The following is a 25313-nucleotide window of genomic DNA, read 5'->3' on the forward strand; positions in this document are numbered from 1 at the left end:
CTCTACACTGTTAGTGTCACCAGACTCTGTAGGCAGTTCTTTCAACCTTGCATTTTGTCTGTGTTTTTATGAAAGCTTGAGGTCTTGGACTTCATGAAAAGTGGTTCCTCCCCACCACCTCCACAGTCCCAAGTTAGCACAGGTTTGTTTTTACCATCTTTTGGCTATCTACAAACTACATTAAATTAATTTAGACATTTCCATTCATTTGTAGTGGACATAGCTGTACCTTAAAGGCTGCCTCTTTGGGTCTAGTCTGAGGTGCTGAGGTTATAACCCTGAGAATGGCGACCTGTTTTCTGGGTCTCCGTGCAAGTGAATGGGTTTTTAGCAGGAGCTTCTAAGAGATTAACATTTTTAAAATTTGACCCGTGGAATTACCCGAGGGAAGCAAATTCAGCTGCTCTGTGGATTCTGGCTATCAGTGCTACGTGAGCTACCTTTCCTCCAGATTCCAGGTTGTCGGCTAAAGAAAACTCCTTCAGGCTGTTCAGTCATTATGGTTAGAAAGCAAAAATTAAAAAGGCTGGATGAGTTCTGCAGCCATATTAGATTATTGTAATTTGTCATTGCCTTGCATTGCCCTTGCACCGCAGAGACGTGCTGAAGAGGGAACTGTCTGTTTGAGGCAGCCTGAAGAGAACGCCTCTCTCTACAAAATCAATTGCCTTAGCTGTTCGTTCTGGATTCAGTTTCTCATTAAGACAAATGTCAACATTTTAGGCTCCTTCCTTCCTGCCTAGCTTCTCCTTTTCAGCAGCTTTCATTGACATCATAATTCCGAATTTATGACATCAGTGTATAACCACAGGGGAGGTTATTATGCCAGAGGTTCAAGTGTTTTGGCCTCCTTACAGCACCTAAAAAGAGCAGAAGCTGAGCTCTGAGAGTCTCTGTCTACGGCTTGAACAGTTGGAGAGCAAGCTGACAGGAGGCTCAGTTTAAGTGAAAAGCCCTCTGGCATTTCCCGTCTGCACAGCTCCTGTTCAACAGAAAATCTGGCCACGCGCAGTTTAGCAGCCTGGAGAGCCCCAACTATCTCTGACATCATGAGCACAGCATCGCCTCTGTGCCGAGATCTTTCGGACTAGTTTTGGGTGAGAACGCCGCTGCTTTTGTTACCCTGCTGTGACAAGCCTGGCCTCTTTCTAAAAAGCTCAAGCCCAATCTCGACCTTGCAAGAGTGGGACAAAGGGGATTTTAATAATGATAAACAAAATGAAGTGGCTCCTTGCCTGGCTCAGTAAAGCCTTCTCTGCAAGAGGCAGCAAAGATACAGACTGTCCTCCAAGGGCACTACGTTATCCCCTGAGATGGGACATGCCGTATCAAAAGTCAGGCTTTGGAAATGCTCGGATGGGGCTAAACCGTAAGCTGAGGCAGTATTTCCTCAAAGAAGCCAAAGTTATTTGTTAAAAGGAAAAACGGAATTGTCAGGCGTGTTTATATTTCCCATTCCTGCTCTTCTGCCCTCACCCTAGCGTAAAAATGCATCTCTGGGGATGCTGCTGGGGAGGTTGGACCACTGTCACTTCCGAGTCCCACAGGAGGGTGCGTGGTCTTTGGAAACACCCTTACTGGTTCGGCTTTTGCACGCTGGGTGCCTACACGCTTGCAGTTTACTGGTGTTTTTTCCTTAAGTTGCATGTAAAAGTTGTTAAGGAAGAATCACCAACGGCCTTGAGCAGAGAAGACCTGCCTCCAAAGCGAAGCTCCTCCCTGCCTGGAAAGTTGCAGCTTCCTGTTCCAGCCTTCCTAGCGACTGTAAACCCTGCTCTCCCGAGGCACAACGGGAAAAATAAAGTGCCAGTGGGCTCCTCCCTTTCCGAGAGAAGGTACTGGCCTGAGGACTATCCCCCACCACCACCCTGAGAGTGCAATTGGACCCTTCCTTTCCTTGGCTCCTGTCTTCACTTGAGGAAGTATAATAAAACATAGAATTGAAGTATATCAACAGTGTATTTTTTCCTACTTAATCTCTGCCTTTTCCTATAGCACTCCCCCTTCCTGTCTTCTTTCCCTTCTTCATTCTTTCCTCTCATTTTTGCACTTTTCATCTAATTTCCTTTTCTCTCCTTTTCTTGTTAGAAAAATCCCAAACCTCTGTATTTCCTTCATTTTTCTCTAGTCTCCATTCTCTTGTTCCCTTCAGTTCCTGCCTGAGTCTTCTGCCACTTGATCCTTTGTTCCAGCCGCTTCTCGTTCTTTCCTCCTCACCCCAAGACTGGATGAAGTGTTGCTAAAGAAATCCAGGGGTTTGGGACTCTCCGGTAGCAGCCCTGCTGCAGCTTCTTTCTCTCGGTCTCCCTGCAGCGTGGACCATGCTGCCTGCCTGTGCAGGCGGCGCGTGATGTGCACTCCTTCACTGCCAGTGCCTCACCAGGGCTGTCTTTTGGGCTGCCATAACAAATCAGAGATGGGACCTAGACCTTTGCCAAATGGTGCCAAAGATCGCAGGGAATGTCTAAGCGGCAAATCACATGGGCATGGTGATGGGTGAAAACCAAACATCCAGGACTGAACCCCTCTGAGTTTTGGGAATCTTTGGATCTTGCTTTGCGCCTGAATTTGGTAATCATGTTCTCTCTGCCCCAGCGAGGTGTCCATGAAATTGTACAACTGAAACCCAACTTCAGCTTTGGCAAAGTTATGAGTCACGTTGCCGTCTGAAGAACAATTTTTTAGAAATAAATGCCTGTGTGTATTACTGGACATAGTATAATGAATTGATATAATTAATTCCTCTCAAGGGTGACTTTCACGAGGCTAAATCCTCCATGCTTAGGAAGAGCCTTCCAAAAAAAAGTGTGTAAAACAAGCTGTTGTGAACATTTGTTTTCCTTGAAAAGAGCCAGGTATTTTTGTGGACAAGCCCACAGGAAAGCCCAAGAGTTTCAAGAGAAAGCTCTGAGCTGGACAAATTCAGTGGGAAAAAAATCACCACGAGATTCTTGCTGCATCGGCATGTAGCTCTGGATGTGGCATTGACTCACTGAGAAAAACAACTGGATGACCTTGGGCTCCTGATATGAGGATATTTACAGAGGATGTTGCCCCAGGCCGTGTGACTGTTTAAGGAGGGCGCCCTCCTCCTCCTCCTCCTAACATGAAATCTCTGAAGTGACAAAGAGAGCAGGCCTCCGGGCAGTTGCTGCAGCAGGACCCGGAGGGGGCAGGTCCATCACTTTGCCATGCAGGAGGTCTCAGCCAGGAAAAACGTGACCCTAGGGACAGCAGTTTTCTTGTGCAGGTCTTTGTTGGGCCGTGCAGGAGGATTCACAATTAGGGAGAGCTGTGAGGGGGAGCGGGAAGGCCAGCGTGGCCAGCAGGATGGACATACACCCTGGTGGGTCAGGATTTCCCCCTGGGGAAAGAGCAGGTGAATCGACAAGACTACAGTTTGAGATTATGGGGGTTTTTTCATGCAAATGAACAGATTTAGGTCTCTTAGAACACATATAGTTCTGACAGCAATATAGTGTAAGATTTGTCCTACCAAAACAATTATTACATGGTTCAGTCATGTCTTTCAATCAACACAGTGATCTGGTGGACACTTGAACCCATGAACGTTGAAGAAGCAGCCTTGTGGATTCTGATACAACAAAGATTTTTAACACTGCTCTCCTATGTCTGTGCCGTTAGTAGCCAGCAAGATTGGCATATGTAACAGTACATAAAATTTCTTCTCCTTTTCTCTCTTGCTTCTTTATATAAGAATAAATAAAACGGCCAATGTAACTGGCCAGTAACCTCACATACTCTGCATTTCTGCATCAGTTCTCAAACCACCTCATGGGCAATTAAGCCTCCCAAACCTTTGCAAGGGTAGACGTTGCACAAGTTTATAGCTAGTGAGGTGTTGCAACTTGCCCAAGGACGGTACCTCCTCTCAGGAGGCAGTGCAGGTACAGAGCCGCAAGTGGTGGAAACCAACCCCGTGCCCTACCCGCTTGTTTGCAGTCCCTTCTGGGCAGCTGCCGGGGGCTGGATGCGTCAGTGCTGGGGCATGCGGTGGTTGTAGTTTCAGCTCTTTGTAAAGACTCACGAGTCTCTCTGCAACTTCGGGTGCCCCTTTATGCTGCGCAGTGTACGTGCCCAGATAAAAGTCTTTGCAGAAGATGTTTTTGCTTACTCTAGTTTTATATCTTAACCACTCCGTGATTTATGTACATTTCTTTGCCTATTTGATTTGTGCCTGTTATAAACCTAGCTTAAGGAAATAACATTTTTAAAAAAAGAGATTATCAACGAACTCACACACGGGTTTGCTCTTTTAATCATGTTTTAAGTTCTAGTACAATTACCGTGAAACCTTCTAGTTTAATAAGCATCCTCCTTGCTTTATGCCATCTCCCATATGTTGCATGCGCTGGTCAGTGACACATACTCTAAAGGATTAGTCAGATGATAGTAATAAGAAAATAGGTTTTATTTTTGCTCATTATTTCTTCATAAGCTTGCTACCTTCAGCAACCCCATGACAAATTACATGGATGAGTTTCTACAGGCCACTGTCACTCGGGGGAGGCTGCATACCAGACCTATGGTCTGACACAGTTGTTTCTTTATGCAAACAACATATATTGTGCCTTCTAGGAAATTTAGGATAATTGCTTATAAGGAAGGACTATAAGCTTTAGTTTCAAACAAATGAGGTCCCTTAGTAATAGGGGGAGCTGCTTCTTTAGGAGAGACCTGCTCTGCCAGAAGTGAGCTTATATTAATTGGTGGGGTGACTTGGGAAGAGGATGGGACAGGCCTGCTATGGGACGATGAAGGCATGAGCTGGGCTCTGTGCTAATGAGGCACAGAAGGGGTGGGGGTTCCCTCCCCCTGGCCCTTCAATAACTCTGTCCCTAACTAGTTTTTGAGCATCTTAGCGATCATTGAAAATAGCAATTATCAGATATGCGTTAGCTACCAAGAAACGAACAAGGCCCTGAATAAAAGGCATACACATTATTACTACTACAGGTTTTGTTGCTGTCATTATTGTTGTTGTTATCGTTGCAGTATATTTTTATTTAGTATTGAGCTGCAGTAGGCAGCAGCAAGGCTTGACAAGCCAATGGTGAAATAGGTCTCTAGGGCATCAAATCCATGGGCTTGATTTTTACAACATTTATTCTAGTGGCATAGGCTGCTATTATAGTAAAAATAAGTGCTCTATTGGCCTGAATATATGAAAACCTTAACTTTTCAGAGAAACGGAAATGAAAATGTAAAGTATTTATATTAAAAATGGCCCCCACTGCTTCACTCCATACCTCCTGCATGGGCTTTGCCATGCCTGATAGCCTCCAGCATGGTCCCGCAGTCTGCTTGCTCTGCACCACCGGCATGTTCCCCTGAGACCTTGCACAGCTTTCCAGCTGTACGCGCTGCCCCACAGCCCACCTTCCCCCAGCAGCACTCCCTGCACCTTCCCAGAATTGCCTCTGCACCCAGGGAGAGGGGCTACAGCTCCCTTGCCTGTCACAGCACGTGCAGATGGAGGTGGGTCTCAGGGAGTGATCGGAGCGGTGTTAATTGGGACATGGATACATGGAGGGAGGGAGAGGGTCAGAAACCATTCCTGTTCCAGACACAATGTGGACACACATGCTAGCTGCCTGGAAACCCACTGCTTGCTGTGGGATTACACGGTTGTTGGGGTTTTTTTTGTGTCCAAACTGGATGATGCAGAAGTGGGAGAGATCTGTGGGAGATGAACCCCCAGACTGTCAGTTTGAAGAGCCTTTACTCTTGAGAAGTGCCAATGACGTTACAGTGGTGTATGAAAGACCTGAGAAACAACTGCAGTATTTAGCCCCTCATCGTGCCAGATCCTTGAGGATATCCAAGCGATACCACTTCCAATATCATCTTTTTCTAGTGGGTGGTGCATGGGAAGAGGCAAAGAGATGTGGAGAGGGGCAGGGGAATCTCCAGGCTCTGGACTTGCGAAGAAGCTGTTCCCGCTGGTGGAGATCATCACCACGCGGTTTGGGCGACAGAAGAGAGCTGGCAGGAGGTGGCTGGAAGAAGAGCAGAGGGCTAGGGACGGGACTGGGATGTGGAGCGGGGAGGAGAGGTGGATGGGAAGCAGCAGGGCTGGGAGGAAGCCCAGGGCACCCCGGGGTGGGTGGGGAAGGTGGGTGCGGAGGATGGATGCGGCTGACAGCAGGATGAGAGAGCTCGCAGGGAAACTCATCTGGGGCAAGTGGGAAGGGTGAAGGAGCGGGAGACACAGCTTCCCTGCAAGATTGACTAGAAATACAATTTCTGCCCTTGCTTCCAACCACAAAAGCACCGATTTTTAACGCGGGTATACAGGACCCCTGCAGCACTTCGCAGAGGAGAGGTCTGCAACCGCGGCACTGCCCCTGCTCCAGCCGGGAACGGTTCGGGGACGCGGCATGTCCTGTTCCCCGGGCCCTCGCCCCGGCCCCGACCCCGGCCCCGGCCGAGGAGCCCGGAGAAGCCCGGAGCCGCCGATCGGTGCCGCGCACGGTGCGCGGCCGCTCCCCACGCCCCCGCCCTGCCTCACCTGCGCTCCCCCCGCGGGCAGCAGCGGGGGAGATCGGGCAGGGCAGGGCAGGGCAGGGCGGGCTCCCCCCGCCGTCCCCCCGGCGGAGGCTGCGCGGGGCGGGGCGGGGCGGGGGGGGCGGCGCGGCCCCGCCGCGCGTGGGAGCGGAGCGGAGCGGGGCGGGCGGCAGCGGCGGCGGCGCTTTGTCCTGCCCACACACACAGACACACGCAGCGCAGCCGGGCGGGAGCCGGCAACATGGCCGGGCCGGCGGAGGGGCTGCCCGCCGCCGCGCTGCCCGGCTAGCGCCGCGGGGCCCGGCGCTGCGAGTGGGGCGGCGCCGCCGCCGGAGCCCCCCCCGCCGCCCGCCCCCGGCCCCGGCCCCGGCCCCGGCCCCGGCCCCGGCCGCCGCGCCCCGCCGGGAAGATGAGGTGAGTGCGGGCGGCCGGGGGATGCGCAGCGCCGAGCGCGGCGGGCAGGGCTCCCCGCCGAGCCTGCCTGCGCCGGGCGGGGGGGTGCCCGCGGTTCCCCCCGTGATGGTGTCACGCCGTGGGGGGTGGCGATTTCCTGTGCGAGTGGCAGGCGGAGGAGAGGTTAAGCAATGCGGCGCTTCCTAGTCCCTCACTGGATGGTTAATACGAGTGGGTGGTGACATTTTTGGCATGTTTGACTGTCAGTGCCTAAATCCATATGACAGATTATCTCGGCGGTTACAAAAGGCAGTAAGCGCTTTGGAAATAGTGCTGCGATGTACAGCCAGGGATCCTGCTTAATGCCGCTGTGCCTTACAGCCCAGAGGGTACGGCGAGATGAGCCTCGGACAAAGTACCCTCCGGGCGGTAAGGGCAATGCGCGGGGGTGTGAAAGAGGAGTTCCGGAGGGGAGAGGAGATGTGGTTTTCCCGAGCATCCAGCATAGGTCGTGCCTGATCTCCCGGAGTCTCTCTCTCTCATCAGGCAGCGAGTGCTCCAACTCGTAGTTTTCCCGAGGTCAGTTTGTCTATTGTGAATATGAACAGAAAAAAAAAAAAAAGAAAAAAAAAAAATCCCACAGATTTCCTGCAGCCAGATAAGTGTCTGCTGGAAGGAAGGAAGGAAGGAAGGAAGGAAGGAAGGAAGGAAGGAAGGATGTTATTTGTTTTGGTACATACTCTTCCAAACCTCTGTCTTCCCTCATTTATTCAAGAGTTCACTTGAGCTGTCAGTATCTCGGAGCAACCCACCCTCTGATTCATCTTCTAATACTAGTGATTCTTTCCACTTAATTATTATCTTTAGCAAAGTAAAACCGCTTTGGGAAACCTTAAAAATGGAAGTAGCAGTTTGAAGCCAGATACTTTTCTGTGGTGCCTGATCCCTGAATTGCAAGGTTGGCATTGCTCCTAGGAAGTACAGTGGAAGTCTAAAAACCCTTGCCTGCATTTACAGTTACATTTTCTCCTGACACTATCACGCGTGTCGAAGGCTTGGAGCTGCATCGATTTATTTAGTCATTTATCTTACCATTAGTTTTCTTCACTTGCTTAAAATTATGTTCTTGGGGAGGGCCAAAAGCACATGAGCCTGCAGTGTCATGTGACTGGTGGCCTAGACCCCTCTGGTCTCCACACAAGAGGTGTATCTGCATCAGTCTCACCTGGTCTGATCACGATGCTGCTCAGAGACCTCCAGAGATAAGTCATCAAACACAACGGATGGCAGTGAAGTTTTCCCTCGCTCCCTCCTGTTCAGTTAGTAGTTTGGTTGGTAGAGCTCTTCCCTATGAAGAAGGGTTGGTAGAGCTCTTCCCCCATGAAGAAGGAAAGCTGACTTTCTGACTCATAAGCACATCTTTCACGCCCGAGGAGGCACCACGGGGCTAGTTGGAAGGCTGCAACAATTTTGAGTTTCTCCCACTGAAGGTACCCTGCTCCACATGAACTTCTGCAGTTGGTAGTTGTGCTTTTTGTTGGAAGAGGTAGCAGGAAAGAGAGACACCCACAAAGACAGACTGTGAATTAGGGTACCATAATACACCCAAAGTAAGCCCCACCGTGAGAGCTCGGGCACTCTCGGAGGAGGTGCGAGCTACAGGGCATTTTGGAAAGAAAAAGCAGCTTAACCCCAGGAGGGGCTTCAGGAGTTCCCCATATCCTCATGTGTGACGATGATGGATGGGGTGCTTCCCTAGGTTGGACACCTAACGCCAGGCTGTGTCTGGTCTAGGTGGGGGAGCTGGCACCCAGAGCTGGTCTGTGTGTGCTGCTGGGCGCTTCTTTGTACAGCTGCCCTTTCCTGTTTTCCCCATATGACGCTTGGCATCTGCAGGTGTATCACGCTTAAAACAGTATTTTCTTATTAATACCACTTGAACGTACATGATTGTTTTGGGCTTTTTTGAATGAATTCCTGTTTTTAAAGGTTTCCATTATTGATTTTTTTCCTTGCATATACAGACATTACTGAGTAGGTCGTACTTGTGAGTAAATATATGTCTGCAAATCACCTAAAACCTTTTTCGGTAACGATTCTTGTTTAATAAATATAGGCTATGTAATTCCAAAAGACCCTGGCAGGCTATACAATCATTTAATAAAAACCTTCTTAAAACATTTGCTTAGCCATGTGTGTTTTATTTCTATTGCTTTTTGTGGTGAATAGGTTACGGTGTTATTCTTTGCACAATTGCATTTATGTGATGGTTTCCATTTTTTGATAATTGCTTTATGTCTTCACTTCAAAGGTATAAAGTGGGTGTACCACAGGTCTCAGTAATAAAACAGATTCTAATAGATGTTCTGTCTCAGAAGTAGATTAGGATTCCTGGGTGGAAAATGTTGAAGTGCAGAGGTGTTATTAGTTCTTAGTATATAAAAATATTGCTTTAGTACAACAAATGTTGAGGTTAGTCTACAGCAGATACTAATTTATTCTTGGAAGTAACAGAATTAGCTCATATTTGGGAAAATGTCTATGAATATTGCTGTAGATGAAAATAAGATTTTTACATTCTGTCAACAGAGGTGTAACCTCGCATTTCTTAGTCATACATGTAGTTTATAAGGCATCTGTGTTTCAGTGGTCTCTGTTCTTAAAAATAAAAACCAGCTATAGCATTTTGGGTGTATCCCTGAAAAAATCTTCACTGTCTCTCTCTTTGCCATGACTGTGGTGAGTGTAAGTTGGCTCTCTGTGCTGCAGAGAATATATATATTCACAGAACATACAGTGAATATCCAGAGATGGAAACAACCTCTAAACAGGATTATTCAGATTAAAACTACACCTCCTTACTCTTTTGTGGTAACACATGCTTTAATCCAACCCAAGGTAGTGAGTTCCGTACAGAAGTTACTGGGGAAGACGGAGTCCCTTAGCACCTTAACGTTTGTAGAGTTCTCTAGCTAAAGTCAACATTTTTGTTCTGACATTTCTGTATAGCTGCCAACTGGATATCCTAAAAAGCTGTTGTATATAGCCCTAATTTAAAGGGATGGAGCAACACCCTGGGAAAAAGAGAACTGAACATTCATAGTATGACCTGTTTTAGTAACAGGAAGTGTATATGCATCATCATTCTTAAACCTATGTTTTCAGACATAAGGAAGCAAAGTCTTTACGTTTGTTCCAATAAACACAATGTATCGAGCATTTAATTGTCTTCCACATTTTCTATTCATTAAGCAGTTCATGTGATAACTCAAGAGTTTTGCCAATGCTTTTAGTTTGCTTGGAGGGTAACTGAAGCTGTGTGTATGCAGTGTTATTTCCTAAGTTTTCTTTTTCTTTACTGTTTCTTTCTGTTTGCATCTGTAACAAATTAGAGAGAACGTGTTACTTGTATTTATAATGTCAGAACTGGGGTTACCGACCTCACTGGACTAGTGGCCTGTGTAGCCCAGTGTCCTGTCTCTTGCAGGAAAGTAGTAGCATCCCCTGAGATGGATAATAAAATTAAGTTGCCTATAAAATTTCATATAACCTTGTCACTTAGTAATTGATTTCTGAGCTGGAGCAATATGCTTGTTACTTTTCAAATTAAACAAAAATTAGCTAACTCTCTCCTGCCATTTCTGACTCCCGCTATATGCCTTGGTGCCACGGCGTGCGTGGCTGAGGGTTCCTGGGGGTGGCTGGGAGTTGTCACACCACCTCCTGCAGTCATGCCTTTGGGTACGTTCAGGTCTGCAGCCTTTCAAGCCGAATCTGTGCTACGCAGTTCTGCCAGTGTCACTCGATGAGAAAATACCCAGCCCTTTGACTGTCACGGTTTCATCAGCAAAATCCCAAGTGTGGATACTATGCTGCTGACAGAAAATTGCTTTTGTTAGCTCAGCTTAGATCTTTAGAGAGGCAGTTTAGGTCTAGCTGCAGACAAACTCCTTTGTTAGCAAATTTTGGACCTCTGCTGAAGGTCGCACCTCGCTGGCTATGGCCATGCAAAGGCAGCGGCCGTGGCTCTTTGGGAACCGAGCGATGCTGGATTTCCTTCAGTGTACCCCACCGTCAGGACATATGAACAGGCAGGCCAGTGTACTTCTTTTGTACTGTTATTCTGTATACTTAAAAAATAAATTTATTTTCCCCTCTCTAAAATAAAGCATAAACTCTGGCCATCTTTTTGTGTGTTCCCTCTTTTTTGGAATATTTCGTCTTGTATTCTTGTAGTGGTATGATCGGGGCCGAAGGTAATCTTTCAAGTGTGTGCAGGTCTGTTTAACTCAGTATTGTGGTTTTGTGTGGTGTTTCACTTCTGCCCTTTCCCGGATCACTCAGACTGTGTTAAACAACAGACACCCTAATGCAGAACAGCTCCATTAGAAGTGTGTCGCGATTAAAGGTGTCTGCGTAGTCTTTCTTTGTACTTGGCTAGGTGCTTCCTTTGGACAGTACAATACTTCTCTCTTTGTAAGTATGTAAGTATTTGTAAGTATTTCGTATAAGAAATCATCAAAATCTTTCCAAAAGTGCAAACACAGTTCAGGCTCAAATAATTTCCCCTATCTTGCAAGTTAGCAATTTTCTGGTTTCTTTCCTTTTTTTCTGGCTATCCGTCATCATTTCTCTCAGTTCTGGGCACTGTGTAAGGAGCAGTATTGAACCTCTTTAGAAAAGATTTCTAAAGCTGCTGCCAAAATAAAATGAATCCTGACTAATGTTCAATCCTAATAATTACAGAATTAAAATAAAAGAAGTTGAATGAGCAATAGATTTTCTTTATCTGAGAAGGTAACTATAGATATTTCAAGTTTCTTTGTTGAATCTGAATATTAGTATCATCTCATCTGCTTTCTATTTACATTTTTAAAAAAATACTATCTGATGTTTCAGTATTGTCCTTTATTGCAGTAGATGAGCAGCAAAAACTGCTCCAGCGTACATTGGTATTGCTCCTACAAGAGGATGGGGAGTTTCAGGATATATTTTCTGTTTTCTTCACAGCCATTGCAGAGCACTAGGGATCCACAGTGCTTCCCCCCCTTTTTCTTTTTTTCAGCCTTGTGCCTAGGTTCAGTTTCTCAGGAGCAGGGAGGAGAGGTGGAGTAGCTGTGCCACCGCTTCTTCATCTCGCCCCGTTGTTCACCCTTCGGCAGATTTCATCCGCAGTCACCTACCCAAGACTTCCATTTCATCTGCTTTTTGATCTAATGCGCCATAATGAGGGGAAGTGACCGAAAGCCGCCCTGCTACAGCTCAGAGCTTCCACCAAGACGCATTTGAACCATGCACCAGTAAAGCCCCTGTCCCTGCAGGAGTACAGCTGTAATGCAGCCCAGGCAGAAGACACCAGACCTCCAGACAGGCTGCCGTGAGGCCCCTGGGGTGTAAGTCATGGCAGCACACAGCCTTGCTTGGGTTAATCTACCTTCTTCCTGGCTAATTAGCCCACGGGGAGCTTTGCAGTGTAAGGATAGGCTGTTTCCCTGTACCTGGGCTAGCGGAGACGTTTCTAGCCTGCACCATAGGAAGCTGAGTAACCTGATGGTTCATCTGGCACGTTCTCCTGGTGATGGCTCTGTGTTCATGGGTGTGCGCGCACATCACCCAGTAACACTCAAAGTGTGTTTCAGTCTGGGTTCTGACCGTGTGAAGTTGAAAACAGTTTAAATTTGGTCTTCTTTTTTTCTTTTTCATTTCTGGGGTATTTAGCAGTGCAGAATGTTTCTTCCTGTGAGACTTTGCATTTTTGCGTTGAGCAAACACGCAGAATGGTATTGACAGTCTTTCCAAAACTATTCTTCACTTAAGAGTTACAAAAATGTTAGAATATCTATTTTTATTAATCAGAGGAGACAGAGTGGGCAAGTCTTTACCAAAAATTTGAGCCTGGAAACCTCCTTCACATTTCTGACTATCCCAAGTGCCATTCTGTAACATCACAACAACTAGTGAAGCATTACATTTCACTGGATATTTCACAGTCCTGTAGTGGGGGAGACAGGTGTGGGCCAGAAGCTTTTGATTTTTCTTCTTGATGTAGGCATTCAAGCCTTACATTTGTTTCAAGTTCAGTGTTAGTTTATACATTTCTTCTGAGTTCTCATTCCTGCTCCCCTCAGCTGTGCCAGCTTAGCCATTTGTGGTTTGGTAGGGTGAACCAGATCATGAAGTCTTTACATACAAAGACAGAAGAAGAGAAAATTCACACTTTCCATACACAAAGGGTGTATGTATAGGGTAGGAGCAAGCAGGAGGCTGAAAGGTTGAGGCAGTGCTCCCTGGCACCACCAGAAATGCTCGTGAAACGGTTTCTCCAGGGAACGCGATTACTACAAATTAAAATTTGGCTTTTACTGAGATGCTACTCCTGCTTTTCCTCTTATCCACCGCAGACCCTCCAACTCAGGCTCCCTGGTGCTTGCGCTACAAACTGTGTAGCCTAGCTGGTATTATGGATGAGCATTTTCTAACTACTAACCATGTTCCCTGTCCAAAAAAAGGTGTTTTTCTCCCGAGTTCATGATGGAGGTGTTTTCCCCCCCTGAGTTATATATACTGTGGACCAGGAATTCAACACCTTTCTTCACATCACTAAACCTCCCTCCCTGCCTGAATTTCCTGTGGGCTTTCATGTGATCACCCTGATAGTCAGCAGTGAGGCTGGGCCTGTGTCACAGAATCACAAAGTCACAGAATGGTTTGGGTTGGAAGGGACCTCTAAAGGTCATCTAGTCCACCCCCCCTGCCGTGGGCAGGGACATCTTTCACTAGATCAGGTTGCTCAAAGCCCCATCCAACCTGACCTTGAATGTTGCCAGGGATGGGGCATCCACCACCTCTCTGGGCAACCTGTGCCAGTGTCTCACCACCCCCAGCATAAAAAATTTCTTCCTTATGTCTAATCTGAACTTACCCTCTTTCAGTTTAAAACCGTTGCCCCTTGTCCTGTCACTACAGGTCCTAGTAAAAAAGTCTCCATCTTTCTTATAAGTCCCCTTTAAGTACTGAAAGGCTGCATTAAGGTCTGCCTGGAGCCTTTTATTCTCCAGGCAACTCCCTCAGACTTTCTTGACAGGAGAGGTGTTCCATCCCTCTGAACACTTTTGTGACCCTCCTCTGGACCCGCTCCAACAGGTCTGTGTCTTTCTTGCACTGGAGACCCCAGAGCTGGACGCAGTACTCCAGGTGGGGTCTCACCAGAGCAGAGTAGAGGGGCAGAATCACCTCCCTCGACCTGCTGGCCACGCTGCTTTGGATGCAGCCCAGGATACGATTGGCCTTCTGGGCTGCGAGCGCACATTGCTGGCTCCTGTCCATGTGCTGGTTTGTTCTCAGGAAGCCCCTCACTGTTGAATGCAGATCTTGTTTAGGTGAGCAATTCATTTCTCAGGCAGTAGATGTCATTCCTGCAACTTGAGATCTCATAGTTTTCTTCTGTCTTTCTTCAGCTTCGCATGGGTGCCAGGATGGATAGACATGTTTTTCTCCGATTTACTGAAAAAAAAAAAAAGAAAAAAAAAAAGAAAGCTGTGTACAGCAACTCGGCTTAATGTAGTACTGTGAATTGTAGCGTGCCATGGGTAGATGCTCCAGCAAGGAGGATGTAGCAGTTTGGGTCTGGCTTTGCAGCGAGGCTGTTCAGGCCCGGTCCTTGTCATTGTGGTGAGCTCCACGGTGCAGATACGCTGTGCTTCCTTGGCTGGTCTGCGGCTGCTAAATCTCTTAGCCTTTTTGGCTTCATTTCTTTATCTACTGGAGGATGACAATACTGAGAGGGAATTAAGAAGATTAAGTAGCTAGGTCTCAGTCTAGCACAGGATTTAAGGATATGCTTAAGGTTGGTCCTGTTGAAGTCCTTGCTTTGCTAGAATGGAGTCTCCTGTTCAAAAAGCATTTCTGAGGATGACAAGCATATTTATACTAAGTGCTAAGCATTATAGTAAAGTTCCTTGTGTATTGCTGTCCATTCATTCCTTCCTTCTCTTTCTTCTTTTCTCTTTCCCATCATTCACTGCTTCTTCTTAGCACGTGTGTTGCTTCCTTCCTGTGCTTCCTTCCTTTTTCCCTCGTCAGTAAGCCACTCCCTCAGTAACAAAGCGATCTAGAAAATACACAGAAATGGTATTAGCAAGAAGTAGGGCCGTGGTCACCATAATCCCTTTAATTGCATGCTGTACCCTTTTTTTCCGTAGTTGTACACAGATCAGGAGGTTGGCTGCAGTGATGTTCCATGGGTGTATGTTTGCATGCAGCAGGAACAGCTAAACACAACCAGGACTGTTGAATGCTCATAATAAAAGGTTAGCTTAAATAAGTAAATTCAAGTGAAAAAGCCGTAATTGGAAATAAGTCTGTTACACATGTGCTGGATGAGTAGGAATATGTCTTCAGCACTAAATAGACCAGCGCTACTCAACTTGTGGTTTTTTGTCCAGAGGACATCAAAAGAGAGTTCAAAAATGCCTACAAAAAACTTTAAAAATCAGAAACAAGGAAGTTAAAATCATCCACATATGCACATATTTTCATGCAGTTTGTATGTATGTACCCATGCCCGTTAGCTCCTTACTGTTCCTATTACCCAGTTAAAATGTTTTTGATACTAAAATCATCATTTTATTAGACGACTCTGTTTTCTCTGTCACTCTCATTCCCACCTGCCAAACAGTACTAGGATTTGAGATAATCTGTGAATTCCTTTTTGGAAAGGATTTGTGATTTAAAATGAGAGAAATACTGGACTAGCATATTTTGACAGAATGAGGTAACTTTAATATTCTGACTTTGTCATGAATTAGTGTTGAGTGCTGCAATACATTTGTGTGCTAATCTTCCTATTAAATAACTAAATACATCACCAAGGTGAATCTTAGTCAATTTTTGATCCCACAGATGTTACGCTGAGAAGTAAGGGTTTGAATCATCCAAATAAAGCAGCCTTGCTATTCTCAGGCAATTAATTTCTTTGACTAGTCAGATAAGTGGAAGAGAGAGAACATGGACTTATATATTAATTTTACCTGTATGCTTAATAAAATGTCCTATATCTGTCCCTGTTTGTTGTTTTGCTTGTCTGGTAGTGAGAACCATCTGTGAGTAGGTGGAACAAGGAGTTAGTCCCTTCATTGCGCATCGGCACCTGCAGTGTTTTCCATTAGAGGAGTTCACTGACGTGCTGCTTTGTCAGCTGCTACCAAAGTGATCCGTAACTCACCACACCGTCTTGTGACTCCACCGGTAGCCCGGCGTTGTGATAGATCTTCCCAGAGCCTGACCTGCTGACCCTTGGCTTTGTATTTATTTGTTTTAATTGGCGTTGAGCTGTCAAACGCTAGTTCAGAGCATATGAATCACATCCAACTGCCACCAAGATTGCCATGGTGAGTGGTGAACCTCGGGACCGCCTAGCTCATCGCACACCCAGGAGCAGTTCAGAGCAGTGCCTTGCTCTACCTGCAAGTCAGCCTGGAGACAGCCATCCCCCTTCATCCTTGGAGATTTCAGCTGCCCACATCTAATGCTGGAGGCAGGAGGAAAGCTGGCTGATGCTACGGCATTAAGGTCCTAATCTTGAAAAGACTTGTACACATTCTTGACCTTATTACTGGGAACAGCATCCTTGATGTTTGTGAACCTAATGACCGTTGTGATAAGACCACTGACCATAATAAATTTAAGTACATGTGCAAGTATTGACAGGATTGGGGTCTGATGGAGCAATGAAGGCTCGCTTCTTCATTTGAGGGCAGAGCTCAGCAAGGGAAATTTTGTAGCTTTTAGGAAGGGAGCCAAAAGCTACCCTATTCCTGTCCTCTGTATGGAAGTCTGTCGTGGTTTAACCCCAGCCAGCAACTAAGCATCACCCAGCCGCTCGCTCACTCCCCCCCGGTGGGATGGGGGAGAGAATCGGAAGGGTAAAAGTGAGAAAACTCGTGGGTTGAGATAAAGACAGTTTAACAGGTAAAGCAAAAGCTGCGCACGCCAGCAAAGCAAAACAAGGAATCCATTCACTACTTCCCATGGGCAGGCAGGTGTTCAGCCATCTCCAGGAAAGCAGGGCTCCATCACATGTAACGGTTACTTGGGAAGACAAACGCCATCACTCCGAACGTCTCCCCCTTCCTCCTTCTTCCCCCAGCTTTATATGCTGAGCCTGACATCATATGGCGTGGAATATCCCTTTGGTCAGTTGGGGTCGGCTGTGCCCGCTGTGCCCCCTCCCAACTTCTTGTGCACCCCCAGCCTACTCGCTGGTGGGGTGGTGTGAGAAGCAGAAAAGGCCTTGACCCTGTGTCAGCGCTGCTCAGCAATAACAAAAACACCCCTGTGTTATCAACACTGTTTCCAGCACAAATCCAAAGCATAGCCCCATACTAGCTACTGTGGAGAAAATTAACTCTACCCCAGCCAAAACCAGCACAAAGTCCTCACTTTTAACATATACAAATAGGAACATAAGCATCTCTTGTTTAAAATATTCCCCCCCAAATGAACAATTATTAACTGAAAACCCGGCAGTAAGTCAAAAACAACCCCTGCCCTTGGTGGAGTGGAGGAGGCAGGTAGGTGGTACAAGGAGTGGGTTTGCTGAGAAGTGGTGGGGAGGGCTAGGGCTGGTGGAGCTGTCCTGGTGAGGCAGGTGAGGTGGGTCCTTCCCTTTCGGGGTTCACAAGGAAAAATGGAAATAAGAAGTGAACAGAAAGATGGGCAGAGCATTTAGCATAACTGAGGAGTGTGTGTGTGTAGTGGGGGGTCCCACTGGGCCTGTCCTGTTGACCCCAGGGAATGCCCCCTCATTTTGTTGTCCAAGAATGAGCTGCAAGGGCCTGCTTGTCTTTTCCGTCCTGTCTTGCTAAACAAAAATAGTGCCAGAACTACGTGACTGCAACCCTTTGCAGGATCTCAAAAAACCTGAGCCAGCATACTATTTTAAAATTTCATGGTATTAAATATGAGAGTGTTACAGAAATAGCAGAGGGGAGACTGAGCCAGGCAGCAAACTAGGAAACTAGATGGAAATGAGTTTGTAAGAGCAATAAATGCACACAAGGACATGTCTCAAGCTATGAAGCTTGTTCGGAGGTGTGCAGGGCAAATGCCTCGCATCGTGCATTTAGCTGTCACCACTGTCCTGAGTGTGGCGGGGGCTCTGACGTCGGTACTGGTGCAGGTCCAGTGTAGTCACTGCTCCCAGTCTGAAAGCAGAGCATTTTCAGCCGGCTCCATTCCCTGAACCGGTTCACCACAGAGCTGTCTGTCAGCATCACGTCAGCGGTGCTGCGGGGAGCGGGAGGGAAGGCTGTGGTGAGGCCAGGGCACATCGGGGCAGCCCAAGTGGAAATGATGCTCCGTGTCCGACCCTCCTCTCGGTGGTGACTTCATGCTTCCAGGAGCTCAAATTTAAATCACTGCACGGTCTGATTAACCCAGTGGTTCGCTAAGGATTTCCATGCTAAATTGCTAAAACAATAGTCCTCTTCCTTACTCAGGAATGCTTTCTGTGGCCTCTTATTCTTGACACTGGTCTCCAGTCTTTGATCTCTTTGTCACTTTGGTCAAAGTCTGTCACTGCAGACTTAGTTGCACCCTGATACCAGCTGTCATTTGTTATTGCCATCAGGGTCTGTTCATCATCCTTTTGCTTCGGAGGTTTGGACACCTTTTGTGACCCTTAAAAGATGATAATCCTGAGTGGACACTGCAAAATAAACAACACAGCTAAAGGTTCCCTGAACAAACATTTCAGAGGTATGCTTGGGTATTACAGACTACAGCTAAGCCTGACCTTGCTACAGTCCTCGTCTTCTATTTGAATGCAGTGGGATTATAATCTAATATCAATTTCCATCTCTGATTCCCCAACACCCATGTCAATATGATAGGCCTGAACTGCAGTTCAGCTTCACAGATGGTACCTGGATCGCAGGAAATATTAGATGACTAGTGCCCTAAATACGACAGAGTGCATTTATTTACACATCTGTGTATACAGAAAAATCTCTTTAATGGTAAAAGGCAGAGTCACTTAAGAGGAATGTGAAGGGAGTTTGCTAGAAGACTCCGTGTGACTTTTTAAGTGTTGGAGCAGGGTAAGCAAAATTAGAATAAGACCTTAAAACTGAGTAAACATGACAAGTGATTTTAACATATCTGCCTAAAGAAACAGGCTTTTATGATTTTTGTTATTTTATTAAAAACAACAACTTTGATAACTGCTGTGTTTTCCTAATAGTACAAAACACATCAAATATTTTAGTGACCTGCTATTTAAAAACAAAAAACCACATCAAATGCCTCAGCTTCCTGGAGGATCTTCTCAGTTTCCTTCAGGACATGCATTTCTCATGGCCCATCAACATCTGTTCAGGTATTGCAAATGCAGGAGGATGGAGAGGTGAAGGCTTGCAGGGTCGTGATTCTCTCTCTCCAGCCTCTGGGCTCCAGAGGAACTTCAGCAAAGATGGAGAGACAGGGGAGAGCCTTCATGGAGAGTGAGCATGCAGCAGCCCTGCCAGCGTGTCCTCAGCAGGATACGCAGCTTCTAGTACCCCTTTCTTGCGGAATGAATTCATTGACAGCTCAAAACTGTTGATTTTGGGGGGAGTTTCCCAGCATCTCTTCTATTCTCTGCTGTCTCTCTCTATTCTAAAGCTGTCTGCACAAGGATGTGAAGGAAAATTAATCCAAATCACTTAAAATGTGAACGTAAAGTAAATTAGGTAAACTAAGTTAAACCATTGTATATATTCTCTGATTCAGTGTTCAAATGACCTTAATTTGATTAAGCTTAATTCACATCAAAGTAAATTATACTAAATATGAAATAGGGTTGATTTAATTAATAATGAGTGTGTCTGCAGGGATCTAATGTGGTTTGATTTATTACAGAAATGTTAATTCAGATTACCTTTCTAGAGTTTTCTCATGTAGATAAACTCTACAGGACAGTTTATTAGTTATGCCTAAACTGGTGTAATTGTGTGTTGATTCCCCCTGGCTCTAGAAGGACCTTCCCACCACTCTCCTTGTGTGGCACTTCATGATCATTTTGTTGTAGGATGTCTTGTTAATTTGTTAATCCAGCCAAAGAAAATTCATCAGTTTTCTGTTGGATTAGCCAGCTTTTGACCTGGTTTGTGGCTGCATGGTGCTCCACAGGGTAAAGGCAGGAGTGTGAACGTGTGATCAAGGTGGAGAGGGTGGGGACTTGTTTCATCTCAGGCCAACCCTTTGTGCAAGAGACACCCTGCTTCCAGCACTATTCATACGCTGGAAGTTCACTCTCTGTTGGGTTATGTAGCACATGGACTAGAATCATAGAATAGAATCATAGAATCATTGAGGTTGGAAAAGACCTCTAAGATCATCGAGTCCAACCGTCAACCCAACACCACCATGCCCACTAAACCATGTCCCTAAGCGCCTCATCTACACGTCTTTTAAATACTTCCAGGGATGGGGACTCCACCACTTCCCTGGGCAGCCTCTTCCAATGTTTCACCACTCTTTCAGTAAAGAAATTTCTCCTTACATCCAATCTAAACCTCCCCTGCCGCAACTTGAGGCCATTTGCTCTCGTCTTATCACTTGTTACCTGGGAAAAGAGACCGACACCCACCTCGCTACAACCTCCTTTCAGGTAGTTGTAGAGAGCGATGAGGTCTCCCCTCAGCCTCCTTTTCTCCAGGCTGAACAGTCCCAGTTCCCTCAGCCGCTCCTCATAAGACTTGTTCTCCAGACCCCTCACCAGCCTCGTTGCCCTTCTCTGGACACGCTCCAGCACCTCAACGTCCTTCTTGTAGAAGAAGTCATGAGTCTTGCTGGAGCTGCTTAAAGTCATATACCACCAAGTTTGATTTGCTTGGTGTTTAGGTACAACTGTCATGTATTACTTGGCTTTGGCTTGCACTGTTTTCCTTTGGCTTTTTCTTTCCTTTCTGCCTATCTAATACTACAGCACGTACCTTCTGAATGGCCATCACCTAACTAGCTTGTGCTTTCAATATACACAAGCTCTACTGACCCATTTTCTTACTGCTTTTCTTCCTTTTCTGTCCATGGCTTTAAAGTTCTGTGAGTATATTTTTTGCTGTATGATTATTACAGGAACAGACACATTATAATTGCAAAGATGGGGTAATGGGAATGGCTGAGACCTGCAAGTTTTTCTGTAGGGTGTTTTTTAAGGGCTTGCTTTGTTTTCAAAGGATTGTGCAAAAAAATTCTGACTTCATAGTGCTGTGCTTCAAGTGTAAAATAAGTAGCAGAACGGAAGCACCTGATCATTTTCAACAATTTGCCAAACTGAAACTATTGGAGTGACTTCAGGAGGAGAATGGATAATAAATATGAACTAGATACAGCAAAGCTGATCTAATTCCATAGCTTTTTTTTTTCTTTCTCTGAAGATGAGTAAACTGGTATTTGAAAAATAGAGAAATGACCTGCAACCTGGCCTGAACTTTAACAGGAATCCTAACTTTGATGTGAAAGTCTCTGGAATTTGGGAGGCTGGAAGGAATATAATATTGTGCTTCCAAATTCCCTTAAAATCTATCCCCAGAGTACTAGGAAATGCTGTCCCTGTTAGCATCGTCACACCTTGTAGTTTCAACTTGCACAAGGAATGACTCCAAAATAGTGGCCAAGGGGGTGCTGTCAGCCTCTAGAAGCTTCCTGTGATTATTTGGTTAATTCTGTCTGGAAACCAGGCTTTGAAACCACTGAGCTGTGCCCATCTCATCCTGTTTTAATATCAGCACACCCAGACACATAAACAATGTACTTCTTCATGAGGCGATGAAAATCGATGAGGCTTTGAAAAGACATGCTCTTTAAAGTCATGGCCTTATTTGGGAAGTTGCAAGAAGCTTGGCTGTCACAAGAGAATATTTTGGCTCCGTGACAGTTTCCTTTATACGGTTCTTCAGCAAGGAACCTCCTGTGTTTGTGCAGTGATAACTTGCAAGTGTTGCATGCCTTTTTTTCCTCTCCAGGAATATTTGCTGGCGGAGAACCCAGTATGTTGGTCAAAAGAGGCCAAAGACCCCTTTGGACCTCTGTCTGGTCCAAAGTATGTAGAGAAAGCACATTTTCAAAGGTAAACTGAAAAACTCCTAGTATTTCAGTATTCCTGAGCAGATTCACATATGTTTTTATTATAATTACTTCTCTATACCCCTTTTTTTTTCACTACTCATTTGTTGAGTGCTACCTTCTGTTTATGTAAGTGTGGGATTGTTTAGGAATAATCTGGTCTGCCATCACCCTTTTGTTCCTTACACTCCTTGGGAAAGTTTCCTTTACGTTCCTGACGCCTTGGGAACTGTGGTGGGATAAAAGAGCCTGTATGACAGAGATAAATAATAAACTGAAGGGAAGGTGTCAGAGACAGGAGCATTTTAGACTTGGAGTTGTATGGGGGGACGAGAGATGAGAGAAAAGATTATCTTGGCAGCATTTTGAAGTGGTTTCAGAAGAGGTAGTTGAAAGAGAAAGAGGGATTAGAGAAGAAAGTTGTGTGATTATAAGCTAAAGATCCCTGTGGCTGTTCCTGAATCCCTTGTCTGTATGATAAACCAGTGGAATATAAAAATATTGCAGAGACTTAAGCCGCACAATTTAGTGAAGTGCGGAGGGAAGGGGACCTCCAGGCCACACTGATGTTGGAGACCTGGGGCACAACGATGAGCAACACCATATGGATCTGTCATGACACTCATACCAGAAAGGACACCCTCAAGCATCAACAATACTGTTAAATAATAATAGTTTTTGGAGAGGTTGAGAAGTCAAGGGACAGAGGGTGAGGTCAACACAGTCTGGCTGTGGGACTAGTACCTACCCTTCAGATTTTACATCCCACCAAGGGCACAAAATATCCTTCTCTCCAGGATATCGGATCCTCTCCTCCACTGTCCTTACTGGGTTTCCTTTGACCTGTTCTTGCCATTCCTGTGCTTGTACGGAGCCAACATACATTTCAGCTCCTTTCTGCTCTGCTCAGCACCTTTCTGTTTCTGAGGAGGTGGGGAGGCAGCTGTAAATACTGATCTCTGTCCTCAGCCCTACACCACTACGGTGCCAAAGGTAATATTCGGCTAGTGCTGGCATGTCTTTGGAGAAAGGGCAGGTGGAGGATGTGGTGAGCCTGGAGCAGAGGCAGCCCAGGGGTCCAGCATTGCTTGTATTTCCCAGGCACCAACACTGTCTGATAATACTAATGTCAATTAGTATTGTGCTTATCTAATAGCAGCGTGCGGTAGCAGAGAAAAGAGTGGTAGTGCCCGTGGCAGTGGATGGGAAAGCAAGAACTTAAGAGAGCTTGAGCTATTTGCAGCTGATACGGGGAATGCAACTAGGAATGTGAGGCTGGAAGGAGCAGGCATCAGGTTAGGCAGATCTACAGTGCTCTGAGATAGATATGTCAGTTCAAAATGTGAAAGAATAGTGATGCCTGTCTGTGGCTGGAAACAATAGGAATTTTGTGAGCAAGGGGAATAAGCTTTGGATAGTATTTGAGCTTTTGTGATGATCTCTCATTTTATGAGTCTTGGGAATTCATTTGCAGAGCCTTGCTACTTCTGTCTTCCCTTTCAAGGTCACTGGGATGCACTGACTGCTCTGTAGCTTCATTCATTAGAAATTAGCTACACCGGGATTTGTTTATCTGTGATGACCTGACCATTTCCTTCAGGAAGTCATTCATACTTGGAAAGACAAATGTACCTCATGCTAGAAGACAGGTCATGCTCACCTCTCTTGACCTCCAAAGATGAGGGAAGTAGGATTTGGCTCATGTATAAATATTTAATACTCGAAGATACGAGTCAGTTGTCTAAACTGAATTGGTGCCCAGTTCCATTTCAAATGCTCTGGAGTACCCAAGTGATGGATGTGTGGCTGATGGCCATGACCTGTAGGAGACCAGAGCCCAGCTGCATGCTTGGACACCTGGGTTTAGGCAACTCAGTTGAACCTCAAGCAACACCAGGCAGGACGGCAGCAAGACTATGCAAAGTTTCAGCAGTGAGCACTGTTGGGAGGAAAAAGCTTTCATTTGCTGCAGTTCTCTCTGGGGTTTGGTGTACAAAAACCAGTCAGTGGATCTGGAGCCAAGACCCCTCAGGCTGAAAAATGCACTCCTGCTTTCCCCTTCTGTCCTTTCCTGATCCTGTACACCTTCTTTCTGCAGTTTTGGGATGAACAAAAGTGTATCTCATTGCTTTTCCCAAGGTTGCGACCCAGTTGTGACACAGACTGGATGCGTTCTGCATGGCTTGCCTGCTAGTCTGGCCTGAGTGATGAAAAGGACCCAGTCAGCACAGGTAGGGAGGCAATAGGTGTAGTACTAAGCTTGATTCATGGTAGTGTAGGGCAATTTATAGTACTGTTCCTTACTTGGCTGTAAAAATGCTACTAGCCATACCACAGGTAGTTAATCACAGTTGTATAGCCTAAGTAGGTAGTTTTTTAAAGATAGAATGAGAAAATGTGATCATTTAGTTGAGAAATTATAAGCCATGCAATTATAGCTGGGCAAGTAGCGTGTATGAGTGACCTCCTACTCTGCTCTCCCTCCCGAGCTCACCTGGTTTCTTCTGGCTGCAAGAAACATCACAGGGTCTTGAACAGTACCTGTGGATGGCCAGGGCTTGGGGGCTGCTGGGGTGGGTTGCAGTAATGGTTTGGTTTGTCGAAGACCTCCTTCGTTTGGACTGTGGGTTGAGCAAAGGTCTGGGAGTTGGCAGAGCCAAAATGAGAATTAAGACTTTATGAGTAACTTTGCTACACAGTCCTGAAGCAAGCGGCGTGGCTTCCCACACTCTTCCATTCCCCACCTCAGAAATCCAGATCTTATTAGATAACTCACAGGAAAATTAGGAGAGGTATGGAAATTCTGAATGTAGAAAGCAAAGCAAGGTGCCCCAAACATGGGGTTTGTGTTACTCTTTTGCTTCTTTATGAATATTAGTGCTTGTCCTTCTGTTAGGAAACAGAATCTCATCCCCAGTAGCATTGGAAAGTGGAGAACTGATGATGTCCAGATGATGTGGGGTCCCGAAAGCTGCCCAGTTTCATGGATTGTGTAAAGGCTTTTGCTGTGATGCTGTTTTGTCATTTACATGCATTTGACTCTAAAGTGTAACATGCAGCTTATGTGAAAAAGATATGATTGTGTTCATTTTGACACCTCCTTTAATTAAAGTGTCAGACCTAATAATGTTTCACTGAAAAAAACAGTGAACCCTCTTCAAGGAGTCCTGTAGGAGCAGCAAAGAGCAGGAGTTGTGATATTTCTCAGGTTCTTAAAAAAAACCCAAACCCTCAGTTTTGCAATCTTCAGTCTTTATGTGAAGAACAAATAAAGGCTACAAACATGA

General features: G+C 45.9%; 1 protein-coding gene across 1 annotated transcript in view; it reads left to right on the forward strand.

Annotated features, from left to right (window-relative positions):
• Positions 1-6904: 6904 nt before the first annotated feature.
• The window catches only part of EVL (Enah/Vasp-like), a 164288-nt gene continuing 145879 nt past the window's right edge, over positions 6905-25313 (forward strand). The window contains exon 1 of the mRNA XM_076345442.1: positions 6905-6942. Coding sequence (XP_076201557.1) covers positions 6938-6942 — 5 coding nt within the window. The 5' untranslated portion in view covers positions 6905-6937. The remainder of the gene's footprint in view (positions 6943-25313) is intronic.

This window comes from Aptenodytes patagonicus, chromosome 7 (genome assembly GCF_965638725.1).
Source record: "Aptenodytes patagonicus chromosome 7, bAptPat1.pri.cur, whole genome shotgun sequence".
NCBI classification, from domain to species: domain Eukaryota; kingdom Metazoa; phylum Chordata; class Aves; order Sphenisciformes; family Spheniscidae; genus Aptenodytes; species Aptenodytes patagonicus.